Below are 25,405 nucleotides of genomic sequence, written 5' to 3'. Positions count from 1 at the left end.
GCGTGTTAACAGGCTTTTAGAACATGATAAGTTGCAACACACTATACATCGCTGTGGTGCCACCTACATTGCATTCAACCGCCTGCAGATGCATGATAAGACTCTGGAATGTTTAGTTAGCAGTCAGTAAATTGACCTTGCTGTTTACTTAACCGACTATAAAGGAAAATGCTTTGCCTTCTTCAAGCTGTGTGTATCAACCAGTAGCTAGTGGGGAGAATGGATCATGGACAAATTCTCCTCTGATGACCTAGCTGACCTGCCTTGTGAGACGCGTAGTAATGGATTAATTATCATTCAGACAGCGACAGTGATGGGGAACAACAAAGAATTGTGGCCACAGACAGTAAAAGTGACAGTAGCTCCATCGATAATGCAGGCAATAACATTGTGCGTAGTAACATTGCGGGGGCAGCAAAAAATCTAAACCCTGATTCAAAATTGAAATAAAAAGCATTTCTGATGAATGTGGGAAAGGCCTAGGCTACGGTCCAGATGGTGGCGCCAGAACCAGGGTCACACAAAGACTTAGTATGACCGGGCCCATCAACTCCCACCCCACGAAGGCCTCATGTGGACCCCCCAGTGCAACTCTTGAGTGATATGCGGAAAAATACCCTCGTGAAAATTGTGAAGAGTGAACATTCCAAGGGGAAGAATACTTCTAGGCAATGCCATGTTTGCACTGTTCACAAAAAAAGGAGTATGTCTACATTTGCAAGTTCTGTGTAATGCCACTTCACAAAGGGGAAAGTTTCCAGAAATATCACACCCTCAAGCACTTCTAGGAGCATTGGTAAGTGTTCTCCAAAAATTTTAGTTCAAAAAATTAATTAGGAGATTTTATATTAATTTTTAAAGTGAACAGTGCACAAGTTAGGGTAGTATGTTTAAAAATGCCGGTCCCCAGGGTGATTTAAATATTTAAATCACTGGTCCGCGAAGTGTTAAATTCATAGTGGCTCTTAAAAACATGCACAATGCGAGATGATTTGTACAAACTGAAAAGATGGAACTGTTGTTAATACATAGTTAACTGAAAACAGACGTAAAAACATTTGCAACTATCTGTTTTCACCGTGAAAAATTATTGTTGTAAAAATACAATATTCTCCAAGAAAAAGACTTTTAGTTCATTCAGAAACCATGAGAAAAATGAAAAAAGGATTATGAGATATATCTCTTGACACCATGGAAGTGTTAAATGAACGTGTAAACACAGGCTCTGGTTTAAGTAATTGAAAAGTTGGTCACATCATGTAAAAATATAAGGTTATGAACAGTGTTAAAGTGAGCAAAGTATCCGAGGGAAATATGAGTGATGAAGAATTCCCTGTGAGAAGTGCTTCAGGTGAGGAATTGGGGGGCGGGAAATGCAAGTTGAAGATCTAAATTGCTCTGTCACTGTGTTAGAATGTTGTTGCAAAAATAAGTAGGATAGGTTATGGGAAATGAAAGGTTGCACAGACAAGTCATTTTTCACTTAGAAAGATACTGAGGTGCTCATTTTGCCCGGTATATCATCTCAAGCCCTGGACACTAAGACAGACAAACTTTAATGTTAATTAGAGCAGGAATGTACAACGTTTTATAAACAGAAGGTTCGAAAGTGCCAGTTCCAGACAGATGCACAGTTTAGAGGACAGCAGATTAATTTGGAGTTTCAAAATGTGTGATAAGTGAAGCTGATGCATTGAAGGAGGAACAGAGGGTTCCACCTAAATCAGCAAAGAATCTGGGAAAACCTCTTATTGAAAAATTTGTACATAAAGCAAATGCAATTTATGAAGATGATGAATTCTTTGGATTTGTCCAGGAAATAAAATACATCTTTATTTTTTGCATCCTATTGTGTATTACTATTAGTGTTATTATACAACCATCAACACAGCAAATTTGTAATAAATAAACCACTGTTACTNTGTACAAACTGAAAAGATGGAACTGTTGTTAATACATAGTTAACTGAAAACAGACGTAAAAACATTTGCAACTATCTGCTTTCACCATGAAAAATTATTGTTGTAAAAATACAATATTCTCCAAGAAAAAGACTTTTAGTTCATTCAGAAACCATGAGAAAAATGAAAAAAGGATTATGAGATATATCTCTTGACACCATGGAAGTGTTAAATGAACGTGTAAACACAGGCTCTGGTTTAAGTAATTGAAAAGTTGGTCACATCATGTAAAAATATAAGGTTATGAACAGTGTTAAAGTGAGCAAAGTATCCGAGGGAAATATGAGTGATGAAGAATTCCCTGTGAGAAGTGCTTCAGGTGAGGATTTGGGGGGCAGGAAATGCAAGTTGAAGATCTAAATTGCTCTGTAACTGTGTTAGAATGTTGTTGCAAAAATAAATAGGATAGGTTATGGGAAATGAAAGGTTGCACAAATAGAACCACAGAAGGGGAACAACCACTAACTAATAGCAAGAAGACGTACCCCATACAGGACACAGTGCAACATACACAGTAACTTTACCACTGTCACTCACGGCACCACACAAGGAAAATAGAACATGCACCACTTACATGTGGTAAAAAGCCCCACCATATGTGCACAAAATAATTAAAAAGAACACGGACTCCCAGAAAACCCTTCCACTCTACAACATCACAGACTTGTACTTTGCCCTAAAATAAATAATTTTAGTTTAATTTTAAGTTCTATTTAGGACTAATATTCTAATGTAATGAAACACAAGAGTTGTAACTAAATTTAAGTTAATAACCACTAATATGTATCAACATTAAAATTACAGTTTAGTAGTGCATTTCATGAATATTAATAAAGTAACACTGGTTTATGTGTTACAAAATCATTGTGTTGATGGTTGTATAATGATACTATAAAGAAATTATGTCAGTCACAACTGCAGAGCCAAAAAGAGTTTATAAACAGAAAACACTATTGCTTGATAATCTCAAATACATGTACTTGGAATTTAAAACACAATTCTCAAAACTGCTCTTTATAGCCACTGTGGTTTGTAACCGTGGAATAATTCATTTTGCATGTGAAGTGCATCAGAATTTCAAGTTGATGGCTGGCGAACTGCCAGAACAGAAAAGCCACAGATCTCTTTTAATACGTAGTATTCTTCACAGATTTTCAACATGTTGAGGACAGTCAGCTGCAAATTCTTACTTAAGTTTTGATGCAGAAGACAGTACAGTTTACTGGCAATGGCTTAATGGGGCACATGCCAAAAATGTATCCATGAAAAGTGCTTCTGGTGAGCTTGTTGGAAAAATCAGCTAAGCAGTAGATGTGCAACAAGCCGTCAATACACACTAAAATCTCAAGCTTCATATTTAAAGATGATGAAAGAAGCCATGTTGTCAAACACAAGCTGTTATTTTACTTCATTTCTTGGAGAACTGTTCATTTTTTTGTCAAGCTGCCATAAACAGGTCCCACTGGGAAAGTGATCAAGCCCTGCCCTTTGTAGTTTATTATTGCATGTCAGGACCAGAACATAACATGACAGGAGAGTAAATTTCTGTGTCCTTGGTGACTCTCTTGAGCACCCAGCAACTATAATCTGCTGTTTCTTAAGTTAAATTGTACATTGCTTGCTTTTAAATGTTCTGCTGATGTATTTCAGTGATGGTGCAGATTCACAGTATAAGAACTGTAAAACTTTTTGAAGTTGTGTTATCATGCAGAAAGTTTTCATGTAGCTGCTGAGTGCAATTTCTTTTCGACATTGCATGGCAAAAGTCCTTGTGATGGACGTGGTGGAACAGTATAGGGACTTGCAGCACTTGATAGTCTTCAAGCAACTGAGAGAATATAGTTTTGTAGAGTTTAAAAACCACTGAGGTATAATATCCCCACAGCCTATAGAAATCATTAATACATGCACTGGCAGCCTCCCTGAACAGGTCTTGCCCAACCATGTGCATTGTTGTCTTATATATTGTAACATGGATGGCCACAGTGCTTCTGGGCAACGACCTGTAAACCTTCATTCACATAAGCGCGCTCAACAATAGGATGAATGTGTATAGCTTGTTGCTAGGCAACAGTCAGAACGCTAATGGGTTGGCGAGATGGCTATCACGTGACTGGCTTTCTGTGGAGTCCATGTCAAGATGATTGCTACAATTGTTCAGTAAACACATTTAAACAGTATAGGCTTTGTTCTCTGCATGGTCAGTGCAGAGACTATATAACCACAGTTCAAGACAGAACAGATTTCAGTTTTTAAGTGACAGTAATAAAGTGTAGAGGGTCAAGGAGAGCTCAAGGCATTTGATAGACTAGTGCAGAGTGTTTGTAAGAGAAGTGAATGCAGGAACATTCAAGTCAGTTATAAGCTGGGGGAACAAATTGTGACTAGGAGTACAGAAGAGTAAAGGAGGTCAGCCTGTGGGGATTTAAGACTTTATGTGTGTTACAATCCAGTGGTATTGGGAGTTTGTGATTTAGTTCCTGTGTTGTACTTCCATGAAGACTAGTGCATGTAGACTGAAGAGTTTAGTATGGAGTGCTTTGGAGTGTGAAAATCAGTAAGTGTTATAATTAATAATAGTTACGACCTGTAAGTAGTAAATAGATTCAGTTACCAATCTGAACCCCATCTCCGATCACCTAAACACATGACAATATAATGTAGTTTTCTATAGTGTTTTCCAATTCCAAGTCCCATGGATGTTAGGGATAGTGGCAGTTTGCCTCATTTTGTGTTTACTTTGCCCCCCCCCACGATATATGTCACTGAGCCTAGAGCACTAGTCACTGTCACATGTTCTCATTTTTTAGTATCGCTAAGGACATAATGGTTAGAATGTGCTGCAGGAAGAACCACGACAGCCCCAGGACATGTGGAGTAGTCAATCCATGGAACTCCTTTCTGTGGCTGTGTAGATGACTGTAACAGTTGTTTATTGCAACCCATAAGTTCTTCATAGTGTGATTCCTTGTTAAAAATTATAACAGAAATATTATACAGCATACATCCTGATATGCTTAATTTTTTAAGTGCAGTAACATACTTCTCAGCAGTGGTACTAGTGCATCATTGGATATGCTCAAAGTATGTGGGCCATGTCATCCAGATGCTGAAGTGTTCTGATGATGGGGCCAGCATTTCCGTGAGACAGGAAGTGTGGCACCTGTGTCACACCACCCACAGATGGTAGGGCCATGGGCCAGTAAAGATGCCAAGATGTTGTAATTGCAGCTGTGGAACAAACTGTGGAGAAGCTCTCATCATATTGCATGAGAATTGGGGCTATCCTGGATAAGGGTCCTCATAGTGCTTTACGATGATCAGTTGTAACCATACCACTAATTGTGGAGCGCACGTGTTTGCAGACATTCATCCTCTATGGATGCAATTTTGTGAATGGCTACAACATCAACATGCTGCCGATGAGTTCTTTTTGTGGACATGTGAAGCACGTTTTACACATGAGGATGTGTACCATATCCACAACAGCCAACCCTAGGCACAGGATGATCCTCGTACGATCTGAAGACTCGGGTGACAGATTTGCTTAAGCAATAGTGTTTGGGCTGGAATTGTCAGGGACATTGTTGTGGGCTCCTGTCTCCTACCTCACAGGATGGCTGCTCAAGATCTCATGGTATGACTTCAAGTAGCTATAACAATGGTTGATACCAATATATTAATGCATATTAAAGAGAATGCTTTGTGTTGCACTCTCATCTGCCTTGAAATGAACACAGGACACTTCAGCCACCTGTTGTAGCTATCATGTGCCCATGGCTTGATGAGAGGACAGCTTGTCTTGTTTAATGGTGATGTGTGTCTTTAAAACTGTTACAGGACAAACATTGTTGAAGATTTTTAACATAATTTCTTAACAGGGAATGACACTTTGGAGAACTTGGTGTGAATTTCGTTTCACCTTTCATAAAGTTTATTTTACTAGTTATATTATGGATACTTATATTGTTAGACTGGTTATTAAATGTATTTGAAAGGTGTATTTGGTTTCTATTACTTAACAGTGAAATTTTTTTTGAAAGCAGACTGTATAGTGAAGTGTTACATGTTTCCATAAGGAAGTACTATTATCCATGAATATGAAGGAATTTAGAACCTGGTGCTGCTCTGTAAGCAGTCTTTATGACCTAAAAACAAATATGTCATATGTGGAAAAACAAGACTTTGGCGAATCTTATAATCTCTGCAAATTTTGTGTTTTTAAATAAAATCTTTATGAGACTTTTGGAATACACGTATACATGTATTTTATAATTTATAAATGAATGTATGTGTTGCTATTGAAGTCAGCTGAAGCACTAGCAGAGTGGGGAGCAGTTGTTAAGTAGCAAAGAGTTTGTGCAGAAACATGCACATATGTATATATGTCTGTATTTACAGAATGAGTCTTAATTACCTACCTTAAATATAAGCATCATGTTCTGTTGCTTATAGGCAAGCAGAAATATTTATTTATATATATACGGTGGCAACCACTTTGTTAGGAAGATATAGCATCAGGAAGCAGGAGGAATGAAAAGTATACAGATAACAGTTGTGGGTGAAGAATGTATTAGCTGAGAATAGAATGTCATAGGGACAGTTAGTAACCGATTATAAAAAGTGCTGAAATCGTCTGCCATTAGAGTGAATGCGTAACTGAGCCCTGTCGTTCCAAGAATTCCTGGTATGCGGAAAGACATGAGTCATGTTGTGTATTGTTGTCCCAGCCACTTCAGTCGCATTCCACAGCTCTTCCCGCATATTACATGATGCTCCTCAGATGGCTCCACAAGTAGAAGTCAACAGAAGTGAGACTGGGTGAGCATGGAGGCCACACAGCAGGACCGTTTTGTTCTGTCCATAGACTCAGATACTGGCTGTCTGAATATTGGATGACATCATGTGAATAATTGGCAGCAGCCCTGTCGTACAGTACCCACATTGTCTGCCTCCTTGTCAGTTGTACATTGTCCAGTAGTTGCAGTAATTCGTCAGATATGAGCTGTAACTTGGATGTCCCTGATGGTTGAGACAGTAACTCACAAGAACCTAGGAAGGGATTGCCAGGTTTCCTTCCCAAACGCATATTGCAAACATCTCTTGGAATCATGTCTTGAGAATAATGTGGATCTTCATCAGCTCATATGTGCTAGTTACAAGTATTTGAATTCTCATTTTTTTGTCCATCAGAACACTCAGCTGAGAAAGGTTGGAGATGCATCCTGCTGCAGTGGCAGTTGCAAAGCTTGATCATGCTGTATGAAGAACAGATACAACAGCTGATCATGCAGCACCCTCTGCACTGTTCACTGCAAAATGTGATGACAGGAAAATTGCCTGTTGCTAGTACCAGAGGATTGTTCTGCAGCACACAGAACAACTCCCCATCGATGCTTTTGTGACTTCATGGTGTAACAGCATTTGTCATATTGGGCTGCATATGGCCTGTTTCTCACAGACATTCCAGAGAAACAAATGTTCCGTGATTTGGATTCTTCCATTGTGGATGGCTTTCAGTGTACAGGCATGCAGTGGTTGTCATGTTATGTTTTGTTTCTTTGTATAATGTCATATCTCAATTTGTCAGAGTAATACTCCACATTGCACCATTCTTTGGTACATAATGTATGTACCATAGTGAATGCCACAGCACCAGAAAGTCTTCAGTAGGGACCTCATACAAGTCTGTGGACTGAATGATTTCTGTCTTACAGTGCTGCCTCATAGTTGTATGCAGTGTTGCCATATCTCACTAACAGAGCAGTTGTGACTGTATTAATATGAACTTTTCTGCTTGTCTGTAAATGTAGAACGTGATGCATATATTTAAGATAGTGTGACGTATTTGCGCTATGCAGGACACCCCCTCCCCCGCCAGCGGTGACGTAACACCTTCGGAGTGTTGCCGCTGCTACGGTAATAGGCCAATCAACACCCTGCCCCCTCCCGTGGTGACGTGACCAACGAATGCCGTGGTTGCTGTGCAACAGTAAACAACTCCCGACAGCATTGCTAGGCTATCGGCAAACACGGCGTCAGGCAACAGCGCTACCTATCACGTAACTGTTTTCTGTCTTGTCCGTTCTGAGGCTAAATAAGGAGCAGCGAACACCAGTTAGTAGTTAGTAGTGAGTTAGTAGTGAGTGATTAGACAGTGAGGATTGAACCAGTTACTAGAGAAAGAGTAACCAGTTAATTGCAGTCTAGTATTTGTGATACTGCCGATGGCAGTAATTGTGAAATTGTAAATGGTGTGGTTGTAAGAGCGAGTGTGAAATAAAATTCGCTATATCCAATACGGTGTAAAGTTATTTGTCGCATTATACACCCAACACATGACAATATTATATGTCTAAGACTCATTGTATATATAAAAACAGTTTTTTTTTTTCGCTCAATTGTGCAGTCCCTGTGGCTTTATTTCAGCTTTGTAGATTCATATTATTATTTATTTTATCCAGACATTCTAAGTTTTATGAGATTTGAGGTCTTGCTGGTGGATATCAATATTACAGTTTTCAGGGATGTGGCTTGTAATATGATAGAAAGGTATCTGTAATCTGAATTTAAATTTTACCCTTAATTTCTGTTTTTAAGCTTGTAGATGCCTTTAGGTTCACATTTAGCAGCAGGTAAGACACATTTTTTGTGCATGCATTTTGTTGGTAAAGGTTGGAAGGCTGTGTAGCTCTGTCGCTGAGAAATTCCTTCTACAAAGGCCTCTGCACCTTTCTTCCTACCTGCATCCCCACTGTTCCAGTACCTGAGGGGAAGTAGTCACCAAGCAAGAGAGTCGTCAGTCTCATTTTTTTAATTGCTAGTGGGGTGGGACTAAGTCCCTTGTACTAAGTCCCACTTCTGACCTATTGTACCAGCCCCAGATGATAGGTGAGGGTGATTGTGGAGCAGTTGGTGGAATGAAGATTGGCAGGGGAAACCGAGGTACTTTGAGAGAACCTGCCCCAGCGCCAGTTCGTCCACCACAAATCCAACTTGATGAGACCCAGGATCAAACCTGGGCGGCCGCAGTGGGAAGACAACGACTAACCGCTTGAGCTATGGCATGGCTGGGATCAGTCTCACTTGCTTATATATAAATGCATCAGATCTACGAGTAAGTTCCTGGGAGCATAATAGAAGGAGTAGTTCTGTGCTGGCAAAACTGGTGTCCTGTGATTTTCTTGTTCCTTTGTTTTGAATATTTTCAGCTAATTCACTTTTTTATTTTAGCTGTGTACCTTATGTGGCAGACCCTGAGAACACTACACTACTTCAAGCATCTCTGCGTCTCTTCAAGCGTTTTAATCAGTATCCTCAAGCCTTAAGGGTTGCAATGCAACTGAATGATATGCATTTGATTGAAGAGATCTTCACGTCATGTAAAGACCTGTAAGTAATTGAAACTTTCATGGGTCTGCCAATGTGTAATTATATTCTTGTAGGGTAAATAACATACCATATGTAAGCAAATTTTGACTTCACCATAGCTCATTCAGTCACTGGCTTCTCATTGTGGAGTCCAGGGCAGTCTGAATGGGATTTGTGGTGGACAAAGTGACACTGGGACATGTTTTCTCCAACCATATATTATCCCTTTAAAGATTGAATTTCTTGTAAATGATATATAAGAATTCTGTTCATGCCTCACAGGAAACACATTTTGTCTGCTGCAAAGACTAGGTGGTTAATTCTGTTTAGGGAAACAGTAGCTGTTTATTGTGAGAACCATACAGAACACACAAGTACACTCTGTAGGCAGAATGCAGGTTTTCAGTATGTTAATGCAAGTGGTATATACAGTAACCACTATTCTACCATTTTTAGTGTCATCAGGGGCTGTTATAATATGTCCATTTGAGGCCCAGTACTGAAGGACTCACTCTCATCCAACAAGTAGAAATAATTTTTGTGGAAAACTGAAAAATGTGAAGTTTACATGAATACTTATAGTACCCACAGTCCATTTCCACGGATGACAAATTGCACATTGAGGAAGGTGAGAAACACCAACATAAACATAGCATATAAAACAACTTCCACCATAAGCAGACTACTGAAGGAGAAGCAAAAAATGAACCTTTATGAGCAAAGTGGAATTTATAAATTAACATGCCAAAGCTGTCATAAAGTGTACATTGGCCAATCCGGCACGAATTTAACAAGGAGATATGGAGAACCTATAATGAACATAGGTTTTAACAAAGATGAGTTGGCATTTGTCCAGCATATACTAAATAATCTACATCAATACAGAGCTATAACAGCAATCATGGAAATGGTGGAATATGCTAGAAAAGGGAACCTAATGAACATAGAAGAAAACTTCCACATTTATCGCCTTAATAAAATCAAGAAACTAACAGAAGAGCAGAAACATAATAAGGAGAACCATAATCGGAATGATATGTTTGACGTATTAGTAAACATTACTTCATGCCCATAGATATGACATGACATGCAAGGGTTATAAATACATGGTAGGGTATACCTTAGAATAGTACAACAACACAAAATGCTCTGCATGACAGGACCATGACACTAAAGGTAGAACTAAAATAAGAAACTCATCATCGCATAATATTAGGACCATAGAAACACCTCATAATACCCATACTATAAATGTTGCTCCCTGTTCTACAGGCATTGAAACTGTGTTGTGATAGACAATGTTCTTCCTTTAATGAGAAGATATTTCAAGACATGAACCACTGGTTCTAGTTTTAACAAAAAGTTTTTATAACTTTACTTCTAAATACTTGATTGTGTAAATAATTTAGTTATAGTAACTTATAAATGTTCCAATTACTTCATGTACTTAATGTAGTTACAAGATATAACTGTTATATATTAATAACATTGTAATAGTGGATTCCTAAATGTTGATCGTGTCCTTCTGAAGAATGTCAACCCGACCGAAACACGTTAAGAGAAATGAAATATTGAAATACAACTTTTATAAATCAGTCACATTGTATGATGCTATGAGCTCTTTTATACTATCGATTTTCATGGAATGATTGCATTTGGTGGAGTGAAATGAAAATATTTTGAGAATGGCTGATCCACTTTCAGTCAGACTTCAAGATGCAGTTTTTTCAATGTTGCCCAAGTTTTTATTTAGGTAAGATGTTAACTTGTAAGCCAGTTTTCTTTTTTTCCTTTCTTTACATCCTCTTTGACATGGTTAATGAACAAGGCAAGGAAAGTGTACAGTTAATAAACCACAGTCACACTGACTCCATGGAAAAAGAACGTTAACTGCAGGAAGATCGTAAACTGTAGGAGGATTGTGATGTGATCCCAGTTTGTATATTATATATATTTATTTATGTATTTTGCTGTTGCAGGTCCATGCAGAAGCAGTTAGCTTTTATGTTGGGGAGGCAACAGGTCTTCCTTGAATTGAATGAGAATATGGTTGAATATGATGATCTTGTTGAAATTATGTCAAATGCCCATTTAAATAATCACTTTTTGAATCTTGCTCGTGAGGTAAGCTGTGTAACTGTTTTCATGTTAATCAATGGACAAATGATTTCCATTTCCACACCACTGTGTTGGTATAATTTGGGCCATGGTTTTATGGTGATTTATTCAGTTCTGCATATGTGTTACCCACACAAATCAACAAATGTAAAAGGATGAGCTGGATGGGGCATGTAGCATGTGTGGGAGCAATGAGAAATGCACAATGAATTTTTCTTGGAAAACCTGAAAGGAAGAGAGACCACTCGGGAGACCTAAGCATATATGGGATAATAGCATTAAAGTGGATCTAGAGGAAATGGGGTTTGAGTATTTGGGCTGGACTCATCTGTATTGTATTATGTTGATATAGGGTGGATGTCAAGTCACCCCTTGTGTGTTGAGGTCTGGACTGTAACTAGTGTGGATCCCCTGATTCATCTGACCCAGGATAGGGTCCAATGGCAGGCTCTTGTGAACATGGCCATGAACATTTGCTTCTCATAGAAGGAGCAGAAGTTGTGGGTTAGCTGAGTGACATTAGTTGTTCAGTTTGTGTCTAGAAGTGTCAACTGTATTTCCTGTGCCACCTTCTGAACTAATTTGTCAGACTTCTTGACCACCATTTAATGGTACCGTATGTGAACTGTAGGTTCTCTCCATTTGTAAATTTGAGATGACTTCATCATAATGAATGGTTGTCATAATTATGTCCTCAAGCTCGTGCTTGCAGTCTCTAGAATTTGTTACCTACAATTAAAGTATTCTTTGTAGGATTCCGGATACATCTGCATAACAGTTCCTCACCTTTGTATAATGTACAGTGGAACCCTCTTTTACTGTCTCTAAGCTCAAGAGATTTTGTTATTTAATGTTGGATTTTTGTGGGTTCAGCCTCAATGTGTCAGTCTTCATCTCTTGTTCCCCTAGTTTTAGGGTTCACCCCCACAATTCCCCAAATATCAAATGGAGATTTCAGCTAGTGAGAACAGGTACTGGCTGTAACTTGATTTCTTAATGGTTATAATCCTGATTCGATTATAATGAAATTAGACAATGTTGACATAAGAATTGTTGTCTTTCAGCTTGATATTATGGAACCAAAAACCCCTGAAGATGTATACAAATCACATTTGGAGAACTCAAGACCACCATTTGGTGGAGGTCAAGTTGATTCTGCTCGCCAGAATCTTGCAGCCAGCTTTGTGAATGGCTTTGTGAATGCTGCATTTGGGCATGACAAATTGTTAGTGGAAGATGGAAACAAATGGCTCTACAAAAATAAGGAACATGGTAGTAACTAGTTACATTATATTGTGCAATAATCACAGTCTAGTGGTTAGCCCTTCTGTTTCATATTTTGGAGGTCCTGAGTTCATATCTCAGCATGGCAACCACTGTCCTAACTGAGATTATTAGCGGTTTTCCTCAGCCCCTTCAGGCAGTTGCCATTCTAAATCCTGAAATTAGGCCATCCAAAACTTCCTTCTCCATCCTTTCCAGTTCATTATTCACTGACAGTTCTATTGTTTGATGCTGTATAGTCCAAGTTACTGATAGCATCATTAAGTGAACCATGATGTAATGTGTGTAAGGGGTGGGCCTTAAAAACCGGCCCCTGCACTGTGACCTTCTGTGATCTATTGTGCTTAAATAAACTATAAATGAATGTTATATCTGATATTACTTCCATTTACTGTTATCATGAGATGCCAGGAGATGTCAGGGAGTATGTTGAGTGGGCAAGTGGGGAGTCAGGCTTCAGTTCCTGGCATGGCCAGAGTTTTTCTCTTCTTCAGTTGTCCAGACTGGCTGTGGTCCCACACAGCTTATCCAGTATGTACTGGTAGGTAAAGAGACAGGCATGAAGCTGACTGCTCACTTCCATTTAGTGCCAGGGCTTAAGAATGTGTAGGGCAAGACCTCCATTCCCCTATTCATCTTCATGGCATGATAGTGAAGCAGAGGAACAACTTTAGCTAATGGTCTCATTTGACACTGTATAGTTTGAGCTATTCACACTGTCATGAAATAAACCTTAAATAAATACATCATCATGATAGTCATTATTTCTTTCCCAGTGTAAACTGATGGATATTAGCAACATTTCACTTAAATTAGGATAGTTTTCATAAGATCACATAGTGGTGGGTCCATTCATATTGCTTTATTTATTTATCAGGCTGTATAGTAAGAGAGAGGTATATTCAATACATGCTTTACTATAAATTTCCGGTAGTTAATACAGACAGATTTTCATGGATCTTATGTTATGAGGAACAGGTATATGTGAGAAGAAATAAAGTGCTTACCATATGAGGGCCCTTTGACTAAAAATATAGAATTAAAACCTGTACAGCTTTCCCACTCTGTGTAAGCAGTCTGTTCTTTTAAGAGAATCTCGTTCTGGCCCACTGAAAGTCAACTGGCTCTAATATGAATGTTCCATTTTTTCTTCAGTCATTTTAGATAAAAAGTCATAACAACTTTAAAATTCAACATGATCTGTTCCTCTCCTTTCATTCAGAAGTAGGTATTTGTGTTGTTTCTACCGGAATGCCATCTATTTGTCCTGCAGGAGAAACATGGCTTTGGTGTATATACAGAGAGGGTGTACAGGGGCACGCAGTAGCGTCGTTGGTTGAGACACTATGCTACAAGCCAGAAGGTCATGAGGTCATTGAATTTATTTCAGTTGACCTAATCCTTCCAGCCACACTATGGCCCTGGGGGTTGACTCAGCCTCTAACAGAAATGAGTAGCAGGAATATTCTTGGGGTTAAAGGGCGGCTGGCATGTAGGGCTGACAGCCTTGCTGCCATCTATGAGCCAGTTGTCTAGAAAATGTGAGAGCTTCAACATCTCACAACCCTGTGGGCCTCCACAGCCAGTTACAGGGATACCTTTACTTTTTATTTTTTACTTTAACAGAGAGGGTATACCAAGTAGATTTATATTAAAGAAAAATGAATTTTCAGGAATGCTTAGTGCAACAGCCTCTTTGGGCCTGGTCTTGCTGTGGGATGTTGATGGAGGTTTGACTCCTATTGATAAATACCTATATTCAGCAGAAGATTACATTAAGGTAAGTATTTATGTTTACAGTAAATTTGTAATTATTTTGGAAAGAATGTCCTGGAATTATGCAGTGAAGTGCAGAATCTTGCAGTGGTGTTTTATCAGACAACAGCTGTTTGACAAACTAAGTAATCGGGAACTGGATGAACTTACATGTATTTTTTATATGGAATATGCACATTTACCTTTACCAGTTGTGCTTTGCATCATAGCAGTGGAGCATGCACACAGTCCAACTTACCAGGTATTTCACTTTTTGTGTTAATATCGTTTTAAGGTACAGTAAAGTTGCTGGCCCCATAATACCAGGAAATTTAAAAACCCGTATTCCAAGATGATAACCTATTGCTGAATTAAAATTTGTCCACTAATCCTGTGTGTATATATGTATATATATATATATTATATACAGGGTGTCCCAGGAGGAATGTGCCAGACTTTGGGAGGGTGTTCCTTATGTTGAAGTATGCCAATATAACCCTAAACACGTATGTCCAATGTTGAACGGTTATGGAGATAATGGCCAGAGAATTGTGAAACTTTGACAGGTGTTACACACTTGTTGATTACCAGATACATATTAAAACTGGCAGGCATATGTGGTTTCTGTAATGTTAATAATGTACGTAACATAAAACAAACTTGTGAGTGACATGAAGCCATTAAATTGAACTACGAAAAAAACTCGCATACCATGTCATACTTGTTGTTAGGGTTCCAAGCACTATACATGACACATGAATGGCATGCACTGATGTAACATGGCTGACTGCGCATTCTGGTATGCGAGTGTATGCGGCTAGTGTGAGCCGTCATCACCACACTCAAGGTCAAACATCGATAAGACTTGTCAGCTGACAGGTACAGTGCGTGGACCCGCCAGAAGACCACACTTTTCTTGGGCCATTAACTCTGTAACCGTTCAACTTTCGACATAGGTGTTTTGGGTTATATCGGCATACTTTAACATAAGGAACACCCTCCCGAAGACTGGAACATTCCTCCTGGGACATTCTGTATATATAGGAAAACTAGAATCTCCTATAAAAGTGTTTGAATTTGTGACATGAGATTACTGTTTGCAGTCTGGGGCCCTCCTGGCATGTGGTATTGTGAACTGTGGAGTGAGAAATGAGTGTGACCCTGCCCTTGCGTTGCTCTCAGATTATGTTCTACATAGTAGCAATGTGATGCGCATTGGAGCTATTGTGGGTTAGTACCATGTATGTCATTCTCTTTTTTATCATACTTTCATTACTCCATGTTAACAGAATAATAAACACTAACATGTGGGGTGTGGCTGCCATGATAGTTACTGTGTGTGGGGGAATTGAGCTAAAGACTTGACTACAGAAATAGTACACACCTTGAATTTCCACTGTGTTGGCAAAATTTGAACATAATGTTTCTGGTCCAGTTGCACAGTTCACCTGTTTACCACCATATATCAGTATCTCTCAGTACAGTCACATGATACCTATAGTCAAAGAAATGTTATTTTTCTAACTGCAATGTTATTGCAGCTGTCAGCAGTTTGGTTATTTTCTGCTGTAATTTGTGTGTGCTTTGTTGCCATGGGAAACAGTGCAGAGGAAGAATGCTTGAGGGTTATTCAAGTGATCTTAAATGAAGTAGGGACCATGAGAATTGTATTCATGAAAATTTGGATAACATTGATAACTATGTTTCTTCTGCAGATTAAAGTACATCTAAGCATCACCCGTTTCATGAACTAGATCTTCCTCTCCCCATTTGCTGACATGTATGGACAGCAGTTTGTAGTTATTACAGACTCAGACCGTGTATCATTCAATGAAATTGATGAAAGTGAGGCACCTTGTGCATCTGCTTTTGCCCTGTGACCCTGAAGAGAGCCGGGATGTCAATCATATCCCTGATATTGCAACATATTCAGGTCCCCATGGAGTGGAGCAGGGAGTTGGCTTGGAAGAATCATATGTGTTTTTTTTTTGGCATTATATTGATTTAGAACTAATTCCAAGAATGAATGACAAAATTAATTTCTATGCAAGGCAAAAAAGGGATAAACTGAGGGCCCATAATAAGTTGAGCCTGAGCTCTGATTATCACTTTGCGGACCAGTGGCATATTTTTATGCCCAGTGCTTTTAAACGTGGCGGACCGGTGGCATGTTATTATGATTTTAGGACACGTTATGTTGAAACACACCTTACCTTGCACTGGCGCCAGGCAGACGCATGACTGGTGCGTGATAGACCTCTTGAATGTTTGCTTTGTAGCCAGTAACATGACCCCGCTGTTTATGACCCAGCTGTTTTCCTTTCCCACTCCAAAAGAAAATGCCTTTGTTCATCTTCCAGCTGCATGCACCAGGCAGGAATTTACTACAGCAAAATGGATCAAGGTCGGAAGAGGTTGAGGTTCAAGCGTTTTCCCGGAGGACAAGAAATATCTGCTTGTTCTCTGATGAGCTATCTGACATCCCTTGTGATTCTGCTAGTGATAGCAACTCACAATCTATTAATGAGTGTGGTAGGGGCAAACAAAAAAATGTGGCCACAGACAAAGTGAAGGTGAAAGTGACTGTAGCTCTGATGAAAGTGCAGGTAGCAACATTGTGGGGACAGCCACGTGGGAAAAGTAGACAAAATGCCTGCTTTGGGAGAGTTTACTGAAAATCCAGGGGTGAAGCAAATTCCATTGGACCCAACGCAAATGTCTGAAATAGCAGAACTATTTTTTGGAGATAGGGATACTCGTGTTGTGAATATGATTTCCACAATTTACAATTCGAACATGGTTGATGTTCAAGGGAGACATGGACAAGTAAAGAAGCCTATTTGTATTTCTGAGTATAATATGTTCATGAAGGGAGTTGATAGAGCCGATCAATACTTGGCCTGTTGTTCTCTTCCTAGGAAAATAATAAAGTGGACAAAGAAAGTTGCCTTGTGGCTTATAAATTGTGCCATTTTCAATTTATTTTTGGTTTACAAAAATCTATACCCTGATTCAAAATTGAAATACAAAGTATTTCTGATGAATGTGGGAAAGGCCTGGGCTACAGACCAGGTGGTGGTGGCAGAACCAGAGTCAGGCACAGACTTAGTGCGACGGGGCCCGTCAACTCCCACCCCACGCAATCCTCATGTGGACACCCCTGGGCGACTCTCGGGTGATGTGCGGAAACATACCCTTGTGAAAATTGTGAAGACTGAACATTCCAAGGGGAAGCATCCTTCTAGGCAGTGCTGTGTTTGCACAGTTCACAAAAAAGGAGTATGACTGTCTACGTTGCAAGTTCTGTGTAATGCTACCTCGCAAAGGGGAATATTTCCAGAAATATCACACTCTCAAGCACTTCTAGAAGCATTGGTAAGTGTTCTCCAAAAATTTTAGTTCATAAAATTAATTAGGAGATTTTATATTAATTTTTAAAGTGAACAGCGCTCAAGTTAGGGTAGTAGGTTTAAAAATGCCGGTCCCCAGGGCGATTTAAATATTTAAATCGCAGGTCCGCGAAGTGTTAAGACTGTGGACAGCCATGGCCCAGTTAGAAAGAAAATAGTTCCTTGTTAAGATTTCTGCACGTGTGAATCAGCCAAACACCAAACACTGAAAGCCACTGGAGTGCAGACCGTGCACTGGGTCACAATTCCTGTCTTGAGTACGCTGCCTCGTCAGATTTTTCAATATTCTGTCAATGTTTTTCCTCACTGATGGTAGCTAATAAAAGAAGGCAGGTAAAGATAGCTTCATTACCCTCTTCAGAGTCATGCTTTTGCTTCAGAAACCAACAGATAAATTCCAGCAGATATACAAATCTGAAGGAGTCATTCTTGATGAAAGGATGTGTCTATTCAGGGAGTAGATTAAGATTTTACACAATTCAGGAGCCCAATAAGTATGGCATATACTTATCCAATCTTGCGAAATTAAATGCTTGGTATGCAAGGAATTCTGAGATGTACCATTGGAAGGATCCTGAACTGGAGAGTAGTGCTGTTGCGGTAGCAAAGTGGTTGTTAGGTCAGCTAGTCAACAAAAGCCATGTTGGTTATGCTGACTGTTACTACATCAGTGCTGCATTTGCAGAAGAACTGGCAAAGTGAACACCAGTTTGCATAGACAGCAATAAAGTCTAGCAAAGAATTGCCAAAATCCTTAAAGAGCCCCCCCCCCCCANGAACAGGTTGTTATGCCAGAATGTACTTCAAAATGGAGAGAAGAGAAATGCATATCGGATATTGGTGGGAAAGCCGGAAGGAAGAAAACCCCTGGGAAGACCAAGACATAGATGGGTTGATAATATTAAAATGAAACTTAAGAGTGGTGGGATGGGGTAGAATGGACTGGATTGATATTGCTGAGGATAGGGATCAGTGGAGGGCTTTTTAGAACAAGGTAATGAACCTTCAAGTAATGTAAAATGTTGCAGTGTTCTTGACTAGTAGCACAACTGGTAGCTTATCAAGAAGGGCTCAGCTCCATGAAGTTAGTTGGTTGGTTAGTTAGTTATAACATGAGACAAATCAGAACTAATATGTAATTTCTTTGCATTTCACGAACAATGAAGTGATCAGAAATTGTAAAGGACCAGAAACTTCCTCACTCACGGAGCTGAACCCTTCTGGAGGAACCACCAATTCTGCAGCTACTCAAGAATTTTCCAGCATTTTATGAAACCCAAAGGTTCATTACCATGTTCACAAGAGCCCTCCACTGGTCCATATCCTGAAACAGATCAGTCCAATCCATACCATCCCATCCTATCTCTCTTAAGATCCATTTTAATATTGTCCACACACCTATGCCTTGGTCTTCACTGGGGTCTCTTTCTTTTTGGGTTTCCCACCAATATCCTATACACATTCCTCGTCTCCCCATTCATGATACATGCCCTGCCCACCTCATCCTCCTTGACTTGATCATTCTAACTATACTTGGAGAAGAGTACAAGTTATGAAGCTCCTCACTGTGCAGTTTTCTCCAACCTCGTGTCACTTTATCTCTCTTCGGTCCAAATATTCTCCTCAACACCCTGTTCTCAAACACCCTCAGTCTACTTGTATGCTCTCCCTTAATGTCAGAGACCAAGCATGACACCCATACAGAACCACAGGCAAAATTATAGTTTTTTATATTCTAATTTTTATGTTTTTGGGCAGCAGATGAGAAGAAAAAAGGTTTTGACCTGAATGGTAGCAAGCATTGCCCAAGTTCAATCTCCTCTTAATTTCCTCCTGGATCAGGTTTTGATCTGTTATCATTGTTCCCAAATATCTGAATTGTGCCATATTTTCAAAACATCTGCATCCTATCTTTATATCATGATTTTGCCCTGCATTTTGGTGATGAGACAGCAACATATACTTAGTTTTCTCAGTGTTTACTTCTAGACCAACCTCTTTACTTGTGTCAATTAAAGTTTGTGTGTTTTTCTTTATGGTATCTACATTATCGCCCAGTAGATTCACATCATTGGCATAGGCCAACAACTGATGTGTTCCGTTTAATTTCAGTCCCACCTGGTTTCCCTGGACCTTCCTAATGGCATATTCTAAAGCAAAATTGGAAAGGATTGGCAATAAAGCATCTCCTTGTCTTAGACCATTCTGGATAGGAAATTTATCAGACAAATGTTTACCTACACGGACTTTACTATACATTTCATTTAAACACATTTTAATCAACCTAACTAGTTTCATGGGTATCCCAAACTCTTATCAGAATATTGTACAATAATTCACTCCTAACTGAATAGTAGGCTTTCTTGAAGTCTATGAATAGCTGATGTACTGTCTCATCGTACTCCCATTTTATCTCCAATATCTGACGAATGCAAAAGGTCAATCTGTAGTTGATCTGTTACGTCGAAACCCACACTGATGATCCCCAATAATTTCATCTATATGTGGACTTAACCTTGAAAGAAGAATATTGGACAAAATTTTATATGAAATTGATAGCAGTGATATCCCCCAATAATTACTACAGTCAGTTTTATTACCCTTCTTGTGAACTGGTACAATAATAGACTTCTTCCACTGATCAGGCAATTTTTCCTTATGCCAAATAGAAGTAATTAGATTGTGGATCTTAGAACGTAATATTTCACCTCCTGCTTGAATAAGTTCTGCCGGAATTTGATCACTACCTGGCGATTTATACCGTTTCAATTTTGCAATAGCACTTTCAACCTCAGATACTAATGGCTCAGCTGTATAGACTTCTGTCTGCCTAACTGAGCGTAGTTCCTCCACCTATTCAAAATGTGGGAATCTGCAAGCAGATCACCATTTTCATCCTTCACTAAGTTACTGCTTGGCTGGTAACCCCTTTGAAAGTCATTTATTTCTCTATACAGGTCTCTAATGGTCTTGTTCTTACTGTTCATTGCAAGTTCATCAATTTTTTCTTTCAGATATTCCCTCTTTTTGTTCCTGAAATGCCTGTTGGTTTAACATCTTATAGTGTTCAGATTATCCCCATTTAACTTGCTTGGATCCTGTAAGCAATGCAATTTGGCCTGCTTTCTTTGATCAAATAATTTTGAGCATACTTCATCGAACCATGGCTTATGCTTCTTTGGTTCATAATAACCTAGACTCTCTTTGGCTGACATTTTTGTATTCTCTCAGATAATTTCCCAAGTTTATTAACATCCACCTCAGTTTCCAAGTTTTCCAAAGCGGCGAACCTATTTGAGATTTCAACACAATACTGCTCTTTACACTCTACCTCATTTAATTTCTTGAGATTGAACCTCTCCATATGAACTCTGTGTGTTGTTTGTTTGCTCACTGCCAGTCTTTCCCTAACCTTTGCCACCACCAAGTAGTGATCAGTATCACAATCTCCGCCCTGAATGATAGGACATCAGATATACTTGAGTGCTGTCTCCTGTCTATCAAAATATGGTCTATTTGATTGTGTATCTTCCCATCAGGAGATGACCATGTAAATTTATGGATGTTACGATGTGGAACAGTAAGATTTTTTTGATGTGGCAAAGTTTACTACTCTAACTCCATTATCATTACTAATTTCATGCAAACTCTCATTCCCAATCGTTGGTTTGAAAACATAGCCCCATGCCCAACCCCCAAGCTGGAGAACCACCCCTTGTTGGCTGGCCGCGAATGCTTAGTCAGTATTTTTGCAGCTTCCCTCCAAAACTGGAGGGCACGTCCTCTATCCGCAACCTTAGGACGTGCTATGCTGTGGTGACAAGGGACCCAAGTAACGTGGGAAGGACCAGAACCAGAAATACTTTTAAAATTTTCTCAGTAATTTCATATTTGAATAACACATTTCAGGAAATGTACCTTCCAAATCATGATGATTCAGTAGATGAATTATTAATGCTTTGAAAAGGTTGCTTGCCTTTCGAACGGTACCTGCCTTTCAGGGCACCCAAATTTGGAATTAAAACGTATGAGCTGTGTGATGTTGGCGAAAGGTACTTATGGCCCTTCCTTGTATATACAGGCAAGGACACGAAAGTTGACTGCCCCTTCATCACAGCTGACACCAGTAAAACAACAGCTGTTGTTCTAAAACTGGTAGAATCTCTTTTGAAACAAGGTCAGACTGTGTGGATGGATAATTCCTATAATTCAGTGTCTCTATCCATGACACTGAAAATCATATGCAAAACTGTGTTTGTACACTGCAATTGAACTGGAAGAATGTTCCTGTGAAAAACACAAAACTAAAAATAGGTGAAATCGTAGCGCAGATCGCAAAATAGAGTGACAAAAATATAATGAAATAATAAATATAATGAAACTGTATTGATGATATGGCTGGCTAGTGTGTGTGGAATGGCAAGGTGTGCAGTTGCGCAGCATAGAGTTGTTACGGTTGGAAATATGAGGAATTTTGTTCAGGGTCGAATGTGACAGTGGTTTTTCCACGACTTATGTGTGTTGTCTTGACAACTTGTTCTGTCTGCACGAGGCCTGATTATATATTTTATCGAACCAAGTACGTACGGTGTGTAGTCATCATGAATTTGTAATGTGTGACATGTTTTATATCCAGCCCTACCGGGAGGTCATTGGATCCATGAAGTGAAAATAAACGTAAATGTAAATGTAAAAGAATTGTCACCTTGAGTTCCACAGAACACAGTCATGACACCCAGACTGTAACAGTTAGAGGCAAGGAAGTAGTCAAATCCATTTCAGTGTTGGGTTCCAACAAATCAGCGATGGGGGTCGGTTTCAATGACCAGATGCATTCTTATTTGACTGAGAGGAAACGAATAAATAAATGTTATATGAAGCTGTATCACAGGCTTTTGAATACCTTGATTCTGTATGTGATGACTATATATAGGAATAACACAGGGAGAGGAAGTGATCGGTTGTCATTAAGAATTCATTTAGTTGAAGGACTATTTGTGAAGTATGATACATCTGCGGAAGGTCAACATTCATCAGGCAACACAATGCCCCTCTAATAGAAAGGCATTCTCTAAGCAAGCTTCTACCAACTGAGAATAAATCGAGACCACGGAGACAGTGTGCTGTGTGTTAGAAGTGTGGGAAGAGGAAGGACACTGTGTACTGGTGCTCTGCATGGAATGTTTTCAAGACTATCACACCAAGCTCAATTTATAAAGTAATATGATACTGTTATTCATAATTTTTATAAACTTACTGTTACAAAAATATTTTTGGAGTACTGTGGATCCGTACTGTGCTTCTGGTTTTCAGAATTGTGTAAAAATTAGGAGAAAATTATTTTTCCGATTTATTATAGTTCAAGTGAAATGTTACGTTTATTTTTTGGTTTTAAATGTTGAAATATCCTGCATCCCCCAGGAGTGAGTGGGAAGTAACTATCCTGTAGCATTGAAGGACCTTTGTTTTTTGTTTCTTTTTGCTGATGTATCTTTTGAACAATTTGCATGTTCTCTTAATTTTCTTTAACTTGTGAAGTGTAAAATAATGAAACCATGACTGACTGAAACGTGTGGCTTTTTCTATGGACATGGGAAGTACAAGTAAACGTGTGTGTGTGTTGAGGTGGATTTTTGTAATTATATGATGATGATGATGATGATGATGATGGTAATAGAGAGGAGATAATATAAATTCCCAGGAGATTTTATTACAAAGCTCTCAATTATCAGTATTTCAGGTTTGTCAGGTACACATTCATCTAGGGATTTTTAGCCACTATAATGATTTGTAATGTGTTTTTGCAGGTCTTGGTTTGGCATATGCTGGATCTAACAGAGAAGCAGTTTTGAGTCTTTTGACACCAGTATTCAGTGATCCCAAATCCAGTATGGAAGTAGTGGGCATGGCTGGCTTGGCATGTGGCATGATTGCTGTGGGATCCTGCAATCCTGATGTCACAGCCACCATTGTCCAGACTTTGATGGAGAAGTCTGAGGCTGACCTTCATGATACGTATGCCAGATTTTTGCCTCTAGGATTGGGTCTGTGCCATCTTGGTGAGTTAACTTTCACCAGCCCTGTGTTGTATAATTCTAATGGTATATGTGCACAGTCCAGCTGACCAAGTATTATTCAGCGTTAATACGTAATCACTGAGTTGACATATGGCTTCTAGTCACATACTACTAAATTTTAAATGTCAACATGATCTGTTATCCAAGGTTAATATCTAGCCACCAACCGCATAGTACCCGGAGGTTTAAAACCTCATTCTCCCAAATGATAAAGGTTAATAAAAACCACTAATGACAGATGACTATTTCAATATTTTATCAGGATTTTTATGAGTGATTGGTGTTTGAACATTTTTGTGTATCAGACAAGTGTGACAAAGTTATGCAAATATTGTCCTGGGAGACCCTTCCTGTGCATAAAAATGAAGTGGTACACTCAAACTGATGAATCTGGTTGGTGGTTTAAAAGCAAAATGGATGTGTCAATGGTACCATTTGTTCTAGATGTTCTTGACTTGAAGGAACTACAGAGAAGCACTGATGAAGGTTAATGGGAGACCATCTTCAGTTTTTCAGATTGAAACACAATCTGAAGGAATTTGTCCAATTTAAATTCCAAATTGAACCTTAAGTCACATATGAAGACTTTTTGGTAGAGTATATATTCCTTGCTTTGGTAAGAAGGGCTCACATCAGATTTTGTCATGACCGTGTCTCACGGTGTTGTCGCTTGCAGATTTACCTATACTTCTTCAACCCTGAAGATGGAGGCGATACGTTCCTCCGAAACGTCGGTTAACACCACATATACACGGTGCCAAATCCCAGAAGACTGCTTTCTTCATGTTTTACTTACATTAAAAATATATTCACAGTCTTTTTGTCTTCCAAAACTTTGTTAAAGGCCATGTGTGGTAACATTTACAAACATGGTACCTATTCCATAAGAAGAAAATAATGAAATCTCATCGATATAAATGCCTTTTAGTCAGTGTATGCCCTTGACAATTATTTTTATGTTACCAAAAATATATTTGTACAGTAATGCTAGTGGGATGGGTCTAAGTCCCTTGTACTGCGGCCACTTCTGGCCTATTGTACCAGCCCCAGATGATGGGTGAGAGTGATTGTGGAGCAGTTGGTGGAATGAAGATTGGCAGGGGAACCCGAAGTACTCGGAGAAAACCTGCCCCAGCGCCACTTTTACCACCAGAAATCCCACTTGACCAGACCTGGGATCAAACCCGGGCCGCTGCGGTGGGAAGCCAGCGACTAACCGCTTGAGCTATGGCGCGGCCTGTTTGTGCAGTAAGTAATAGTTTATGTACTTATGGATGCTGCCACTAACCCAGACCATATGACATTAAATGAATTGGAAAGGTTGTAAAGGGAAGTGGTTGTTGCCAAATTTGAGGCACTGTTCCAGAATTTGGCTGGCAGGACTGATGAAGACGAAGGGTAGCCCCATTCCTGTGCCTCCTGAATATGA

At 39.2% G+C, this 25,405-nt stretch overlaps 1 protein-coding gene across 2 annotated transcripts in view; it reads left to right on the top strand.

Annotated features, from left to right (window-relative positions):
- Nucleotides 1-25,405, top strand: part of LOC111863514 (26S proteasome non-ATPase regulatory subunit 2) — a 58,341-nt gene that overhangs the window by 6,305 nt on the left and 26,631 nt on the right. For both annotated transcript variants that reach the window (XM_023849877.2, XM_023849876.2), the window contains exons 5-10: nucleotides 9,195-9,353; nucleotides 11,312-11,456; nucleotides 12,515-12,722; nucleotides 14,408-14,514; nucleotides 15,593-15,719; nucleotides 23,707-23,958. In XM_023849877.2, coding sequence (XP_023705645.1) covers nucleotides 9,195-9,353; nucleotides 11,312-11,456; nucleotides 12,515-12,722; nucleotides 14,408-14,514; nucleotides 15,593-15,719; nucleotides 23,707-23,958 — 998 coding nt within the window. The remainder of the gene's footprint in view (nucleotides 1-9,194; nucleotides 9,354-11,311; nucleotides 11,457-12,514; nucleotides 12,723-14,407; nucleotides 14,515-15,592; nucleotides 15,720-23,706; nucleotides 23,959-25,405) is intronic.

This window comes from Cryptotermes secundus, unplaced genomic scaffold (assembly GCF_002891405.2).
Source record: "Cryptotermes secundus unplaced genomic scaffold, Csec_1.0 scaffold89, whole genome shotgun sequence".
NCBI lineage: Eukaryota > Metazoa > Arthropoda > Insecta > Blattodea > Kalotermitidae > Cryptotermes > Cryptotermes secundus.
The sequence above is the reverse complement of the archived record's forward strand: the minus strand, read 5'-3'. Positions and strand labels throughout refer to the sequence as shown.